Source organism: Hesperophylax consimilis, unplaced genomic scaffold (genome assembly GCF_061612785.1).
Source record: "Hesperophylax consimilis isolate HC1 unplaced genomic scaffold, BYU_Hcon_1.0 scaffold_36, whole genome shotgun sequence".
Lineage (NCBI taxonomy): Eukaryota > Metazoa > Arthropoda > Insecta > Trichoptera > Limnephilidae > Hesperophylax > Hesperophylax consimilis.
In genome coordinates, this window is record NW_028301266.1 from 443,666 (window position 1) to 458,173 (window position 14,508).

General features: G+C 31.3%; 1 protein-coding gene across 1 annotated transcript; it reads left to right on the forward strand.

The window, feature by feature from the left end:
- Positions 1 to 5,495: 5,495 nt before the first annotated feature.
- On the forward strand, positions 5,496 to 7,630 carry LOC149409083 (uncharacterized). The gene is made up of 2 exons (XM_089650137.1): positions 5,496 to 5,588; positions 6,891 to 7,630. Exons 1-2 carry the CDS (start codon positions 5,496 to 5,498, stop codon positions 7,602 to 7,604), a joined length of 807 nt encoding a protein of 268 aa, XP_089506263.1. The 3' UTR covers positions 7,605 to 7,630.
- Positions 7,631 to 14,508: the final 6,878 nt, after the last annotated feature.

Here is a 14,508-nt window from a genome sequence, read left to right on the forward strand (position 1 = left end):
AAATGACTTGGGTATATGGTTTGACATGAAACTCAATTTTATAATGCATATAAAAATTATATCCAACAAAGCTTTGAAAATGTTGGGCTTTGTATTAAGATTATCTAATGATTTTCACAAAATCTATACTATCAAAACATTGTATATGTCACTTATTAGGAGTCATATCGAGTATAATTCCACAGATAAGTCTCCAAATAATGAAGTTCATTCACGTACCATTGAAAGATTCCAAAATAAATTATTATGATATCTAAATTTTAGAAAAGCAATTCCTAGAGAATGCCAAGATAACGGCTACCTTACTAACCATAAAAGCCTTATCTACACACAATCACACACAATCTTAAATTCTATTTCTCTTTCTAACGGTTGAAGTTAGCGCCTCGTGCTTTTTAACCAACCTAGTGGCTAACAAGAGCTCGCCGATGGTACCTGCATCACTAAGGAAAGTCCAGCCATTTTTGATTTTTGAGGTATAGTACGCCTGCGAGACGTATGTTTAGGCTTTGTGTAACTTTTTACTAAGATTATATGTTTTTGCTTTCGTTAATTTTTCATTCATTTTATGATTATTTTGGCATTGTTTCAGATACCAATATGTCATGGTATAATATATTAAACAGTAACGATATTTTGAAAATCTTAGACTAAGAAGATAGACTTTCTCTGGGAGAATCAGCTCCTGAAGACGAGGACAGCCAGTTTGGACGACATTTAAAGCGAAGATGAGAATAAATATGTAACTGAAGAGGCTTTCCCTTTACAAGAATCTGCTAGCACTGAAGAAGCCGACTTAAAATTTCAGGGCGAAATTATCGTGTTCTTGGAAATACTCTTCGCGGTAAAAATGGACGCGGGATGTTTGGTCAACAAATAGGGGTCAATCATCTCACATAACTTCAGCTATGAATGAAGTCCGCACCTCTCGAGGACCAGCTCAAATTACAAATTAAATCCACTGGGCACTATTCGATCAAATAAGTGGGAAATTCAAGAAAAATTGAAAAACTCGAGATCTCGACCGGTTGGCAATTCTACGTTTTGTTTTGATGGCCCTCTGACACTTCTATCGTACAAAACACCTGCAAATATGGTTTACCTTTTATCTTGTGAGAAAAATGCAATAATTAATTATTTAAGTGGCAAACCAGACATGATTCATTTCTAGAACCAAACAATAGGAGGAGTAGATAAATTTGATCAAATGTGCTCCTCAATGTGGTGCAGCCGCGAAACTAATAGATGGTCAATGACTGTATTAACATGGCTTTTGTCAATTCTGCTGTAATTTATGGCCACAAAGTGATCAAATAAACCATCAAACAAAAAATAATTCATTAAACAACTCAGCTTATATAGCCAACTCCGACTTATATAGACAAAAAGACATAAACTACAAAAATACTGATTCAGGTAATTAACTTCAGGCACGAGAACCAGAGCCCAAAAAAACATAACAACTGAGCTTTTCGCTGCTAAAAAAAATAGAATGTCGAAATTAGTGTGCTGTAAGTGCAAAAAGTCAGTATTTTCTGAGCACAAAGTTGATGTCTATGTAGATTGCTCTAAAATTAAAGCTAGTAATTAAAAGAATGATTACTTTTAATTTTTACTTTTAATAGGCGACAAGTATCATCCATTTCGAAAACGTGCTCAAGCTGTCAGTAAGTAAAGTTGTCACTTTGACAGATGAAATTATGTTCCTCGGCCGCTCTCGAATTCAACTGACCCCCTCTCCTACCATAGGAAGAAATATTTGATAGCGTCGTGTGTCGGTAGAAAAGATGATGCGCTGTACATTAACTTTTGATGTGAGCTTTGCGTGTGGCAGCAGCTTAACTCCGAGAAAAAAGTGGGTCAGTAAAACAGACACGGAAATGTCTATGGCTATGTGACGTACATTTTGCACAAACTAGTGCGCAGTTCATGCATGTTTATACGCCGATGTCAAAACAAATATTTGTATTTAAATGAAAATGTCGAAAACTGTTAAAGTTCAGTGCGATGTGAAAGGATGTACAGAAACTACATCAATTCGACACAGGTTTCCGTGTTTTAAGGAGTGCCAGATTCTGTTTCGTGAATGGTCGTGGAGGGTTAATAGATTAGACTTCATTCAGAACCCGATATTGACCACATATGCAAGAGTTTGTGCATCGCATTTTGCAATTGATTGCAAAAGGTTGAATGGTACATTTAGAAAGCACGCATTGCCGAAGCTTAATCTTCCCGTCATCGGACAATGGGTGGATTTGCCTCGGCTTCGGTGTGTAGAAAACAAGAAACTTGATTATAACAATACTATAGGTACGAATATCTCTTTATTTGTTCCTAATGAATACATACATTGTATAACTTATATTAATTTAACCTCAGAGATGATTTTTTTTTTGCTTTTAGACCGTACATGTGACAAGAGTTTTGTGCCAGGATTCAACAGCGCGTATAGTGATGCACTCCAAGATCATGATTACATTTTACAAGGTTCAAATGTCTTCTTTATTACATCGACTTACCTTATTAATTTTATTCATATTATTATTTGACCAACGTTTTTATTTCAGGGCGTAATTTCTTCCCCAAACCCAGCGGTGTGCCCGTTGCTGCCAAAAGGGTGTCAGAAGTCTCCGCGTTTACCTGGTTTCAATTATGACGCTGATGATTCTACCATTCTTTTGTCTAATGTTACTGATTTTATTTTTACTCATTCCACCTCTTCCACTTTAAATTCAAATGTAACTTCCTTTTTTACTATACCTGATGTAGAAGCCCAATTTGAGAAAATTTGCAATTCATTTTCCATACAAAAATTTAGTATCGACTCCTATGTTGAAGGATTTTTATTAAAAAAGTTGTTGAAAGTGATCGAAGGCTGTGAGGAATGCAAGTCATCTTGCAATTGGGTATTCAAAAGATTTTTAAACTGGTTGAATGTCAAAGAAAGAAGAGAGATAAGTAATATTCTTAATATCTAAAATTATATATTTTCTTTTTTCTACTCTGTTTCTAATTTCTGATTTTCCTCTTATTTTATTATTATTATTTTTACTATAATATTTACATTTCTTTTTTTTTCTTTTTTAACCACTTATTTGTTTTTATGTAATTAGAAATTGTTAGTTACCAGCCTCAGAACAGACTTTGTCTAGTGAGGAGGGTAAGGAGAAAAATCATGTATGTACATAACTAATAATAAATAAACGCCCGGGTTGCCGGCACTGAATTATTTATTTATTTATTTATTGGTGATCCTTATGATCCCATTAATTCTTTAATTTTAATTAGGGAATACCGCATCGGAGAGAGATTTTGTCTGAACTATCCTGCGAAAAGCTTTGCCCTTAACGTTTTGGAAATTCATTATGTTGTCGAGTATGTACTAAATCATAACTGTGAAAATATTAATCTTGTGCATATTATTAAAGAAACTATTGCCAAATATGTATGTTTCGATTCGATTAATTGTGAGGGGCATAAAAAATTGTAATAAATGGAATTATTAAATTCACTGTGCCCTTCATAATTAATTCATGGTGTGCAGACCTCAATAAGAAATTAACTGGCAAAGATACAAGACAATACGAAGGACCAGATTCCATGAGGAAAATGGCCATGCAACGTTTTTTTAAAGTATACTTAATATAGGAAGAAATGGTTATCCTAATTAGTTTATTTTATTTGTCTAGGTTTTTTTTTTATTTACTCGAAATCATAATGAATATCTTTCAACACCTTTTTTAAAATGTGTTTTGTACTTCTACATTCTTGTATTTCCTGTTTATGTATTTTTTATATTGTCTTGGTACACCTTCTTAATGTGTTTCATGCTTTTATATTATTGTATTTCTTGTTTCTGTAATATCTTTATTAATAAACAATGTATATGAATCATTTCTCAAAAAAAACTTGCATTAAAATTTATATTTTATGCGAAAACACCAAAGTAAGAATCTTGCCTCCCTTTTTATCAGGACCAAAAAGAAATTCTCTGATGAGGAATACATGACCTTACATATAATATCTTGGAAAATATATATGTATAAATGTAACTTGTATTAAAACGAAATAGAAAAATCTTCTGTGTTTTTCAGTTTTCTGTTAAAAGCAGAGAAATATCAAAATTCGATACTGTCGTAAAAAGCACATTTCATATTTGAAAATCTAATAAATTTTCTTCCTTTATTTGAAGGATTTTAAAGAATTTTAGTTTATTTTTACGACAGGTTGATTGTTCATCTCAGATCAAAATTCTAGGCTAGTGAATGGGGTAGGCACTGAATGAGAATTATATTGTTTATGGTTACGCCTTTTTTATAGTTTCTTCTATCCTAGTCGATGGTGAGTATGACGTGTGGTGATGTATTTTTGGCAGTAACAGGCTTATCTATGATAAAATTTATGACCCATGGGCTCAGTACAAAAAACCCGAAGATATTGATCTAGTGAGTGGTTCATTTATGGCTTTGTTTATGTATAACACATATATTTTGTTGACACATGTTTTCTTTACCGTCCGTTGTTTCATCAGTCACCCGCGCAGTTAAATGTATAATTCCATACTTGCGATAGTTATTAAGTATAGTTACAGTAGTTCATATTATATAGGTTAAGGTACAAACGTTAATATATCGTAATTTCCAATAATGTGTTATGTATACTATTTCACTGTTTTTACAGAATATTACAAGCGAAACCAAATGTTTAAAGCACAAACAAAGTGGGTTCCGTCACAACTATGTTCTGTTTTAGGTATATTTGTTTGGTCTGGAACCAATTACCAAACGCTACCACAGCAGTGCCATGGATCTACCAAATCAAGAGACTGTTTCCATCAAGACGGAACCAGGGCTCCAGGAAGAAGACGGAGATGAAATACCGTATACAGATATAGATTTCGACCTTCCCGATATAAAGAAGGAATGTTTGGAATATGCGGAGAGTACTCGGACAGCCAGTTAGTTGCATTGAATACGTATAAATTGTCGAATATTAAATTCAGATGTTCGGAATCCATGTCCGTTTCGAAATGTCGTGCAGGACAGGACGCATTGACTTTTAAATATATCTTTGCTTAACTAAAGCACTTTTTAAACTTGTGTATTGCTCACAGTAAATCCCGTTTCTTTGAATTTTCACCTCATCTGTTTTCGACATATATTCGTATCTATTAACTAAATATACATAAATATTTTTAAAAGGAAATATCATTTCATTGACTTTTAACAACAAAAAAATCGTGTTCTGAAGGTAGTCAAGAGTAAATGGCTTTCCTTCTTGAAAGATCGGTCCTTGAAGTGACATCTCACACATTTATATCTTAAATTAAGCTTAAAGTCCGTTCACCCTTTTCTTGCTCCTGTGTGGTCAATCAATGTTATCTTTTGTCGAAAATATTTTATTTTAATTAAGAAATTTTAATTTTATTTTAATACATTTTTTTTTAGATTTACGGTTAATATACTTTGTTGTATTGTTTTTCAGGTTGCTTTAATATGGAGTCTATTACCATCAAGGCGGAGCTTGGACCCCGAGAAGAAGATGAAGGGGGATTTAAATACACGAAAATTGACTTAGACCTGATGAATGTTAAAAAGGAGTGCTTAGAACGCGTTGAAAGAACTGTCAAGACAGCAGGTAAAATGTTTTTCCTTCTTAGTAGTCCAGTTAATCAAAACAAAACACCCGAATGCTGATTATTTTAAGGTCAACGAAAAAATACTTCAAAAATAATATATGCCGTTATTTTTATCACATTTCTAAGGCAGTAAGAAAATCTAAATGGTCAAGTGTTTTGATTTGGTTGCTGCAGAAGCTCGCTAGTTCTGTAAAAAGAAAACTAACTCAGCATGTAGGGAGCAAGATGACGATTCAGCTACCTAATATTTTGTTTAAAACCTGTAATTTCGTAGTAAATTCTTACAATACAGAAATAAAGGGAAATAATAATAAACACTTGTCGAAATGATTTTCCGTATTTACATACATTCCTAAAAAAAACAACCGTGCAGTATTGGAGTGTTCTATTATATGCGGCCTCTGATATGATATATTCTGCTGCAACACGTCTGAAAATACTGATGAGATATTTAAAGATGGATTTGAATGAATATTTTCTGTAGCTAAAAACTATAATCTATGAATAGTTTTTGTTAGAATTATAATTTTTATTTCTTTACTTTATTGAAAACACTATTTCTTAAAAAATTGTTTTATAAAGTAAATCCATATACAACTTGGCGTTTCAATTCAAAAGTATAAATAAGTGCAAAGCACAAATTAGTCACCTGTTCCTGTGGGAACCTATTTTTTTACTTTTATGTTAATTTGGAATGCTTCTCTGCACTTAGTAAGACACGAAAGTAATAAGTCACATGAATCCAACTATTTATCCTTTTTTTTAATTATCGTCAGATCTGAAGATACAACCAGTGGAAACCACGGAGTGCTACTATTCATATTCTCAAAAGGAAAATTTGACGAGCCGCATGCTGACTCACAGTGGCGAAAAACCTTTTTCATGTTCTGAGTGCAATTATACAGCTTCTCTTAAGGGCCTTCTGAAGAGGCACATGTTGACCCACATCAGTGAAAAACCTTTTTTTTGTTCTCTGTGCAACAATTCATTTTCTCGAAAGAGCGATATGACACGCCACATGCTGACTCACACTGGAGAAAAACCTTTTTCATGTTCTATGTGCAACAATTCATTTTCTCGAAAGAGCGATCTGACGTGCCACATGCTGACTCACACTGGAGAAAAACCTTTTAAATGCTCTGAGTGCAACTATTCGTGTACTCGAAAGGGAAATTTTACGGTACACATGCGAACCCACAATGGAGAAAAACCTTTTTCATGTTCTTTGTGCAACAATTCTTTTTCTCAAAAGAGCAGTCTTACGTGCCACATGCTGACTCACACTGGAGAAAAACCTTTTTCATGTTCTATGTGCAACAATTCATTTTCTCAAAGGAGCAGTCTGACGAGCCACATGCTGACTCACACTGGAGAAAAACCTTTTTCATGTTCTATGTGCAACAATTCATTTTCTCAAAAGAGCAGTCTGACGTGCCACATGCTGACTCACACTAGAGAAAAACTTTTTAAATGCTCTATGTGCAACAACTCATTTTCTCAAAGGAGCAGTCTGACGTGCCACATGCTGACTCACACTGGAGAAAAACCTTTTAAATGCTCTGAGTGCAACTATTCGTGTACTCGAAAGGGAAATTTTACGGTACACATGCGAACCCACAATGGAGAAAAACCTTTTTCATGTTCTTTGTGCAACGATTCTTTTTCTCAAAAGAGCAGTCTTACGTGCCACATGCTGACGCATACTGGAGAAAAACCTTTTTCATGTTCTTTGTGCAACAAATTATTTACTCATAAGAGCAGTCTGACGAGCCACATGCTGACTCACACTGGAGAAAAACCTTTTTCATGTTCTATGTGCAACAATTCATTTTCTCACAAGAGCAACCTGCCGAAACACATGCTCACTCACACTGGAGAAAAACCTTTTTCATGTTCTTTGTGCAACAATTCATTTTCTCAAAAAAGTATTCTGACGAATCACATTCTGAATCACTCTGGAGAGTAACCTTTTAGATATTCCGAGTGCAACTATCCATGGTCTCCAAAAGGAAGTTTGAAGAAATAAACGCTGATGTACAGTGGAGAAAACTTTTTTCATATTCCAAGTGCAACTGTTCAAAAAAGCCAGCTGACGAACCATATGAAGACTCATATGAAACATAACCTTTCCAAACATCCATAGGAGATTGGACGGATGACTAAACTCCCGTATTACTCGAATTCTAATGAATCAATCGTACGAGGACGTACGTTATCAAGTTTTAGCATGCCCCTGTCCTACTATAACACACTTAATATAAACATGGAATATCTTGGAATTGGAGCCAATGAAAGTCTACTGACCAATGAATAGAGACCTGCCTTGATCACTCACTTAGAGCTGCTCAACATAGCCCAAAAATAAGTTTACGCTTAAGACAATTCTAAACATTCTGTTTAGAACTCCTACACATGAAATATTTTAAATTTTCAATCCATAAAAGCTTTATTTTCAAATACCTAAATATCCCGCTGCTCAACATAAATACTAAACCAGAGAAAAAAATCGAAAATAACGAGTAATTACTTATTTCAATACATCTTTTGGAGATAGAAATATTAATTTTCATGGTGCAAAACTATATAATTCGCTAACACATCAACTATCTAGTATACTAACTAAAATGAAACATGTCTGAGAGAACTAAGTCATAATTAATAATAACTTGCAAACATGATGAATACAATGTAAAGACATTTAGATAATCATTTCAAAAACTACAACATGCCGCCTCAGAACAGTAAACCATAGTGAGGATGATTGTGGAAATCGCGATATTATTCTTATACATTTAATAATATGTTTTTATTTTATTTTTAGAAATGCTTAATGATGATACAATTGGTAAGGTGTATTAAATTATACTTGATAAGAGAACCTATTATGTATCTATATTCCATGTCTTAGTAATTTCACCTAGATAACTATATGAGTAAAACTATTTAAAAAGAGGAATGTTTCTGGAGAGATGAGGAGAATTTTTTTATTCTGTGTTTATGTGTGCACGAATCATAATTGACTGCTTATATTTTTTTTTTGAAAAATTAAGTTTAAGTTCTTATAAAATAATATAATCATGCTAAAAAAATAAGAGTTGTAATTTTTCGTATTAGATTTACGCGAGTGATTTGAAAGTTATTTGCTGAATTAGTGTTGTTGGCTTCTATATAAAGGAGCGTCGTGCGCCTAGTCCACTACGTTGGAACATTTCAACCAATGACGGGTAGCAATTTCGAACCTTCCATTTTATTATTTAGAGGTGCAGAAACAATGTCTACTTTGTTACTTTTTTTTGTAAATTTACATTGTAATTTGTAGTTTTGTTGTATTTTTTACGTAAATTTTTCAATTTTTATTTTATTAGATAATAATAAACTTTACCGCCGTTTTTTGTTTACCACCGTTTTTGTGCAAAATCAACTGAAGGGCGCTTTACAAATATGTATTACATTTGTACAATTATCTATGTTATAACGAACTATATATGGAGATAATATACAGAACAATCCTTACCTGGTTGATCATTTGAGATTAAATCTACGTATATCTTATATTCTAAATCTACGTATATATTTTGTTGTGAAAGCATTCTCCAGAGGACTTCTGACCAATATAGATAACATTTCTGTAGTCCTGGCACGTTTTGAATTCTTACTTATTCTTAACAGGAAACCTAGCTTCTTGTAGGATTTTGAAGTAATTTGCTGGATGTGCTTTGCAAAAACTAATTTTCAGTCTAGATTGTGTTTTTTTTTATTAGGTCAGCAAACAATACGATGACCTAATAAAAAAAATCGATCTAACCATAATCCAAAACCAAAAAATTGAAACTGAATTAGAAACATTCAAAAAAGAACAACAAGACCTCAAAAACAGTGGAGTACCTGGAGAATAAAATTGATATTCAGGAATACGAGTCTCAGTCGAACAACCTAGAACTGCGCAACTTCCCGGAAAATCCACATGAAAATCTAGTTACTATATTTCACAACCTATCCACAAACGTCATAAAATCGGTAGTACAGCCCGAAGACGTGACCTCTGTGGTGCGGGTGGGAGGCAGAAACCGCTCCGATGATTCTCGTCCAAAACCAAGAGATATAATAATCACCCTCAGCTCTAAACTAATGCGAGATTTATTCCTGGTTAAACTAAAAGAACACATTAAAACTAAAGGCCGAATTACTGCTTCATCCATAGGACTACCACATACTCAGATGGGTCACAGTACACCCATCTATATATCCGACCACCTGACTTCAAGAAAAAAATTCCTCCTGGCTCAAACAAAACAACAGGCAAAAACAAAAAAAACTATAAATTCGCATGGACGAAAAATGGTCAGGTGTACGTTCGTAAGTCTGAGGACTCTAAAATCCTTAGAATCTCGTATGGATCGGACATTAAAAAAATATTACTGGAAGTCAACAAAAAAAATCCATTAACTAATCTGCTTATCTGTAATAATTTAATAATTTTTATTTCTTTTCTGTTCTCAGTCGACTTTGCTCACATCACAAATCTATCTATAATTATTAATAATCTTACTAAACTTATCAACTTGCTTCAAATATTTATCGTAACTTGCTCCATAATTCCCCTATATCTGATCATTTTAAATCACTCAAATATTCTTTTCTATATATATTATATGTTCTATTCTACATTCTATTCTACAACTATTCCAATTCATCCATTTATTTCCACTGTGTTAATTTATCGAATTATTATACCAAACTTAATTTACTTAAATATTTTTAATTTCTTAATTACTTTATGTCGTATGATACATGTGATACATTCATTTGTTTAAAATTATAAAATAATTTCAACTAAATTAACTCCTTATATTCCCATGTTAATCCTAATCCTATCATATCATCAAATAAAATTATCTTACTTAAATCAATTACCTCACTTGAGTAGTATAATATCAAAACGTACTTATCTCCACGAACCAAATTTTTGGCAAAAGCAAGAAAACTGTTTCATAGCATTTAAGTATAATAAAGTAAAATTAAATGTTTTGTAAAAATGAAGGTAAAATAAAACATTTTAAATGCGTTTTTGAAATAAAAATCTGATAGATAATTAATTAGTTATTTAATATTTAAAAATGGACTTAGATACATTTTGATATTGAACCATGGATTTAGATACATTTTGAAAGTGAAGTCTTTGGATTTAGTCACATTTTGAAACTCATAAACTGTGTTTGATAATACTTCTCTGCCAAGGGTGTAGTGAAGAAATTACATCATTTGTATATGCATAGATGAAACATAATTCATATTAACAAAAAAATAAATGTCTTTTTAAAGCCAAACATTATTTATTTTAAAATACAGTATTACCTGCGGATAATAAAAATAGACCAATTTGTCTATCATTGAAGAAGAAGATAATAATAATAATCTAAACGAAAATATGAAAGAGAACAAGACACAGGAAAATAGAAAAAGATAATATCCCAATTTTTAGATTCTATTTAATGGAGACCACTACATTTAAAAAAAAACGCAATGCAGAAATCCTTGCAAGCGAATACCTTAAATACGTGGGTAAAAAACTTTTGCAAAAAGGTTTAATAAATGATAATATTATAAAGGTTAGATTAACGTGTATACATTAAACAAAAACAAATTTTAGATTCTATGAAATGGAAAGCACTTTATTTAAAAAATAACAATGCAATGCAGAAATCCTTGCATGCAAAATGACTGTAAATTGATTCATACATTAAATCCTGATACTTCTACTTGATTCACCATTCTCAAAGCGCGACAGTTGAGTGCTTTTGTCTGATGATTGCAGAGTAACGGATATCTAGGAGGCTCAGTAGCAGAATATATAAAAATAAGAGAAGGATATTATTTAGAAATATGTGTACAGAAAATATTTGTTTGAACCCAATATATGGTCCTAAGAGAAAGGAAACTCTGCATAAATTTCAAATTAGTAAATAAATCATTGACTTTAGATCCTAATTCAAGTGTTGTAGATAGATAATTGCCTTTTTGTAATGATCAAACATCCACTAATCTATTTACATTATGATAACACTATGGTATAAATGGATCATTATAAACATATTTACTGATTTTCAAGCTTATAATAAAAATACCGCCAAAAAAACTAGTACTTTCAAGTGACACAAATGAAGGAAAATATATATGGCACGGAAAATATTCCTACAGGAAATATTCCTACTTCGGTAGTACAAAAATACTCCACTGAAGTATAAAATATAGAAAAGATAGGTAATTATTATATAAACAATTTTTTTTTGACAAAAACCATAAAATTTTGAATACACCACTGATGTCTTAGTAGCATGATGGAACTCATCTTATAACTTTTTGTTTATTGATTTTCTACTCTTCCGGTCGCCTTAAACGCTTTCTGCCTTTTCCAGTGCGTGCTGGTACAACTGGAGAACAAATTGATTCACTCATTTTTGTTTAATTTTCAAAATTACCGTTAATAACTCAAAAAAATCACGACCAAATCAACTTCAAAACCACTCACTAAAAACGTGTTTCTTGTTATGGTGTCCGTTGCACAGAAAGCAGCCCATTGATTGGTTAAAAAACCAATATGGCTGCCAATTCCATGGCCCTTATTGGTTGTTGGATTTGAGTACGTTTTGAAAACAAACGATTTTGGATTTAAGTACGTTTTGAAATTGAAGACGATTTTTAACAAGCTATAACTAAGGATTTAACCATGTTTTGGCACTGAAATAATATTTCAAACATGGCTATGATCCAGGAGAACGTGTTGGCATTTAAATCTCAAAAAAAGTCAAAATGGTGGTTAAGTACCTTTTGATTTTCAACTACTCACTTAACTTCTCTTAATAATGCTATTCAAAAATTGGATACAACTATTCTAATTAATTTCATAATTTCAAACCACTTGATTCCGTCTATCCTAGTGATTGTTTTTATTCTTGCACTTTTTTCACTTTTCTTAATAATTTTAATTTTGCTAATTCTCTTAAATGTGGTATATTTATTAATTTTCTTACATCCCTTGGTAATTATTATACAATTAATTTTAATAACTCTACTTCTCCAAATAACTTAAGTCTTCTATAATTCTCTTAACTGTCGCTTGAACTATAATTATAACAATTGTATCAACCATTTCCAATGTATTATTATTTTAAATCGTGAAATCTGTTTTAACTATTTTGATTATTGCGTCTCTTATTTTTCGATGAATTTAAATTGTTCCATTTTTATTTTTACACACATTTGTTTTAATTATTTTGTTTATCTCAATGCCTCTTATTTTTCGATGAATTTAAATTATACCAATTTTATTTTTATATATACCTGTTTGAATTTTTTCAATTATCTCAATGTCTCTTATTTTTAGTTGAATTTAAATTGTTCCATTTTTGTTTTTATAAATATCTGGTTTAATTTTTTTGATAATCTCAATGTCTCTTATTTGTCGATGAACTTAAATTATTCCATCTTAATTTGTATATACATCTCTTTTAAGTATTTTGATTATCTCAATGTCTCATATTTTTTTGATGAATTTAAATTGTCCCATTTTTATTTTTACAAATATCTGCTTTAACAATTTAGATTATCTATATGTCTCTTATTTTTCGATGAATTTAAATTGATCCATTTTTATCTTTATAAATATCTGTTTTAACTATTTTCATTATCATTATCTTTTATTTTTCGATGAATTTAAATTGATCCATTTTTATTTTTATATATATCTGTTTTAACTATTTTGATTATCTCAATGTCTCATATTTATATATATATTTTTTGATGAATTTAAATTGTGCCATTTTTTTTAAATACCTGTTTTAACTATTTTGATTATCTCAATGTCTTTTACTTTTCGATGAACTTAAATTGTTCCATTTTTATTTTTAACTAATATCAAAATGGAAAAGTTCACTTGGAGACCACAATATATAAAAATTGGTACATAAATTAAATTATATTATAATTTTATCAACTAATTATCAATTATTATTAATATTTAATACTATTTTTGTTACATTTGTATAATTTAATAACTTTTAATTTAATTTAATTTGTATAGTTTTATTACTTACTTATTATTTAATTTAATTGTATAATCTAATTAACTTATATTTTAATCTAATTTGCATAACTTTATAACTTATAATTAACTTATTTTATAAATCCAATCTGTAAACATCACCCGCCATAACACAGGGACAACCCTAGCATGGCGGATGAATTATCACAAATATGTATAAATGTTCAACAAGTTCTTATAATAAAATAAATAAATAAGTCTTTACATGAGAATTTTCTTCGTTCCTACCGCAATTTCATTTATTCAGTGCCCACCTCTCCGTTCACATTACCTTACTGGAAATGACAATTGAAAATTAATAGTTTAAATTTGAGTAAGTATAATTTTTGAAAACAGGAGAAGGGTTAGAACCACCTCAAAAGCAAAATGTTGGTGCTTTTCGTGTACATAATTGTTATATCTGTTTTACTTAGCAGATTTAAGGGTTGGGAACTCTTTGTTAAAAAGTAAAAGGTTCTTCTTATAATTGTTTCTACTACGTTACAATAAATAGGTTTGGATTTAGCTACACTGTTCATTACCCGAGGGTTGGTAATTCTCTGGTTCGAGAATCTTGTTCCCGGTCACTATAACCTCACAAGCATTTGTTACACTCTAGCGACATCTGACGGACTCTGAAGTAAGCTTTGTGACTAGCGCCATCTATCGCTTAAATACCCAACTTAATAACATGCATCACAATAATATCGTTGAAATATAAAAATACAAAAGTTGACCCTCTTGGAAGTGTATAATATCGCTATGTGCTCATTCTTTTTGTTGTTGCAAT

Coding starts and splice junctions, on each gene's coding strand:
- LOC149409083 (XM_089650137.1), top strand. CDS start 5,496: ATGGAGTCTATTACCATCAAGGCGGAGCTTGGACCCCGAGAAGAAGAT. Junction 5,589..6,890: donor TTGACTTAGACCTGATGAAT/GTTAAAAAGGAG, acceptor TTTTCTCAAAAG/AGCAGTCTTACGTGCCACAT.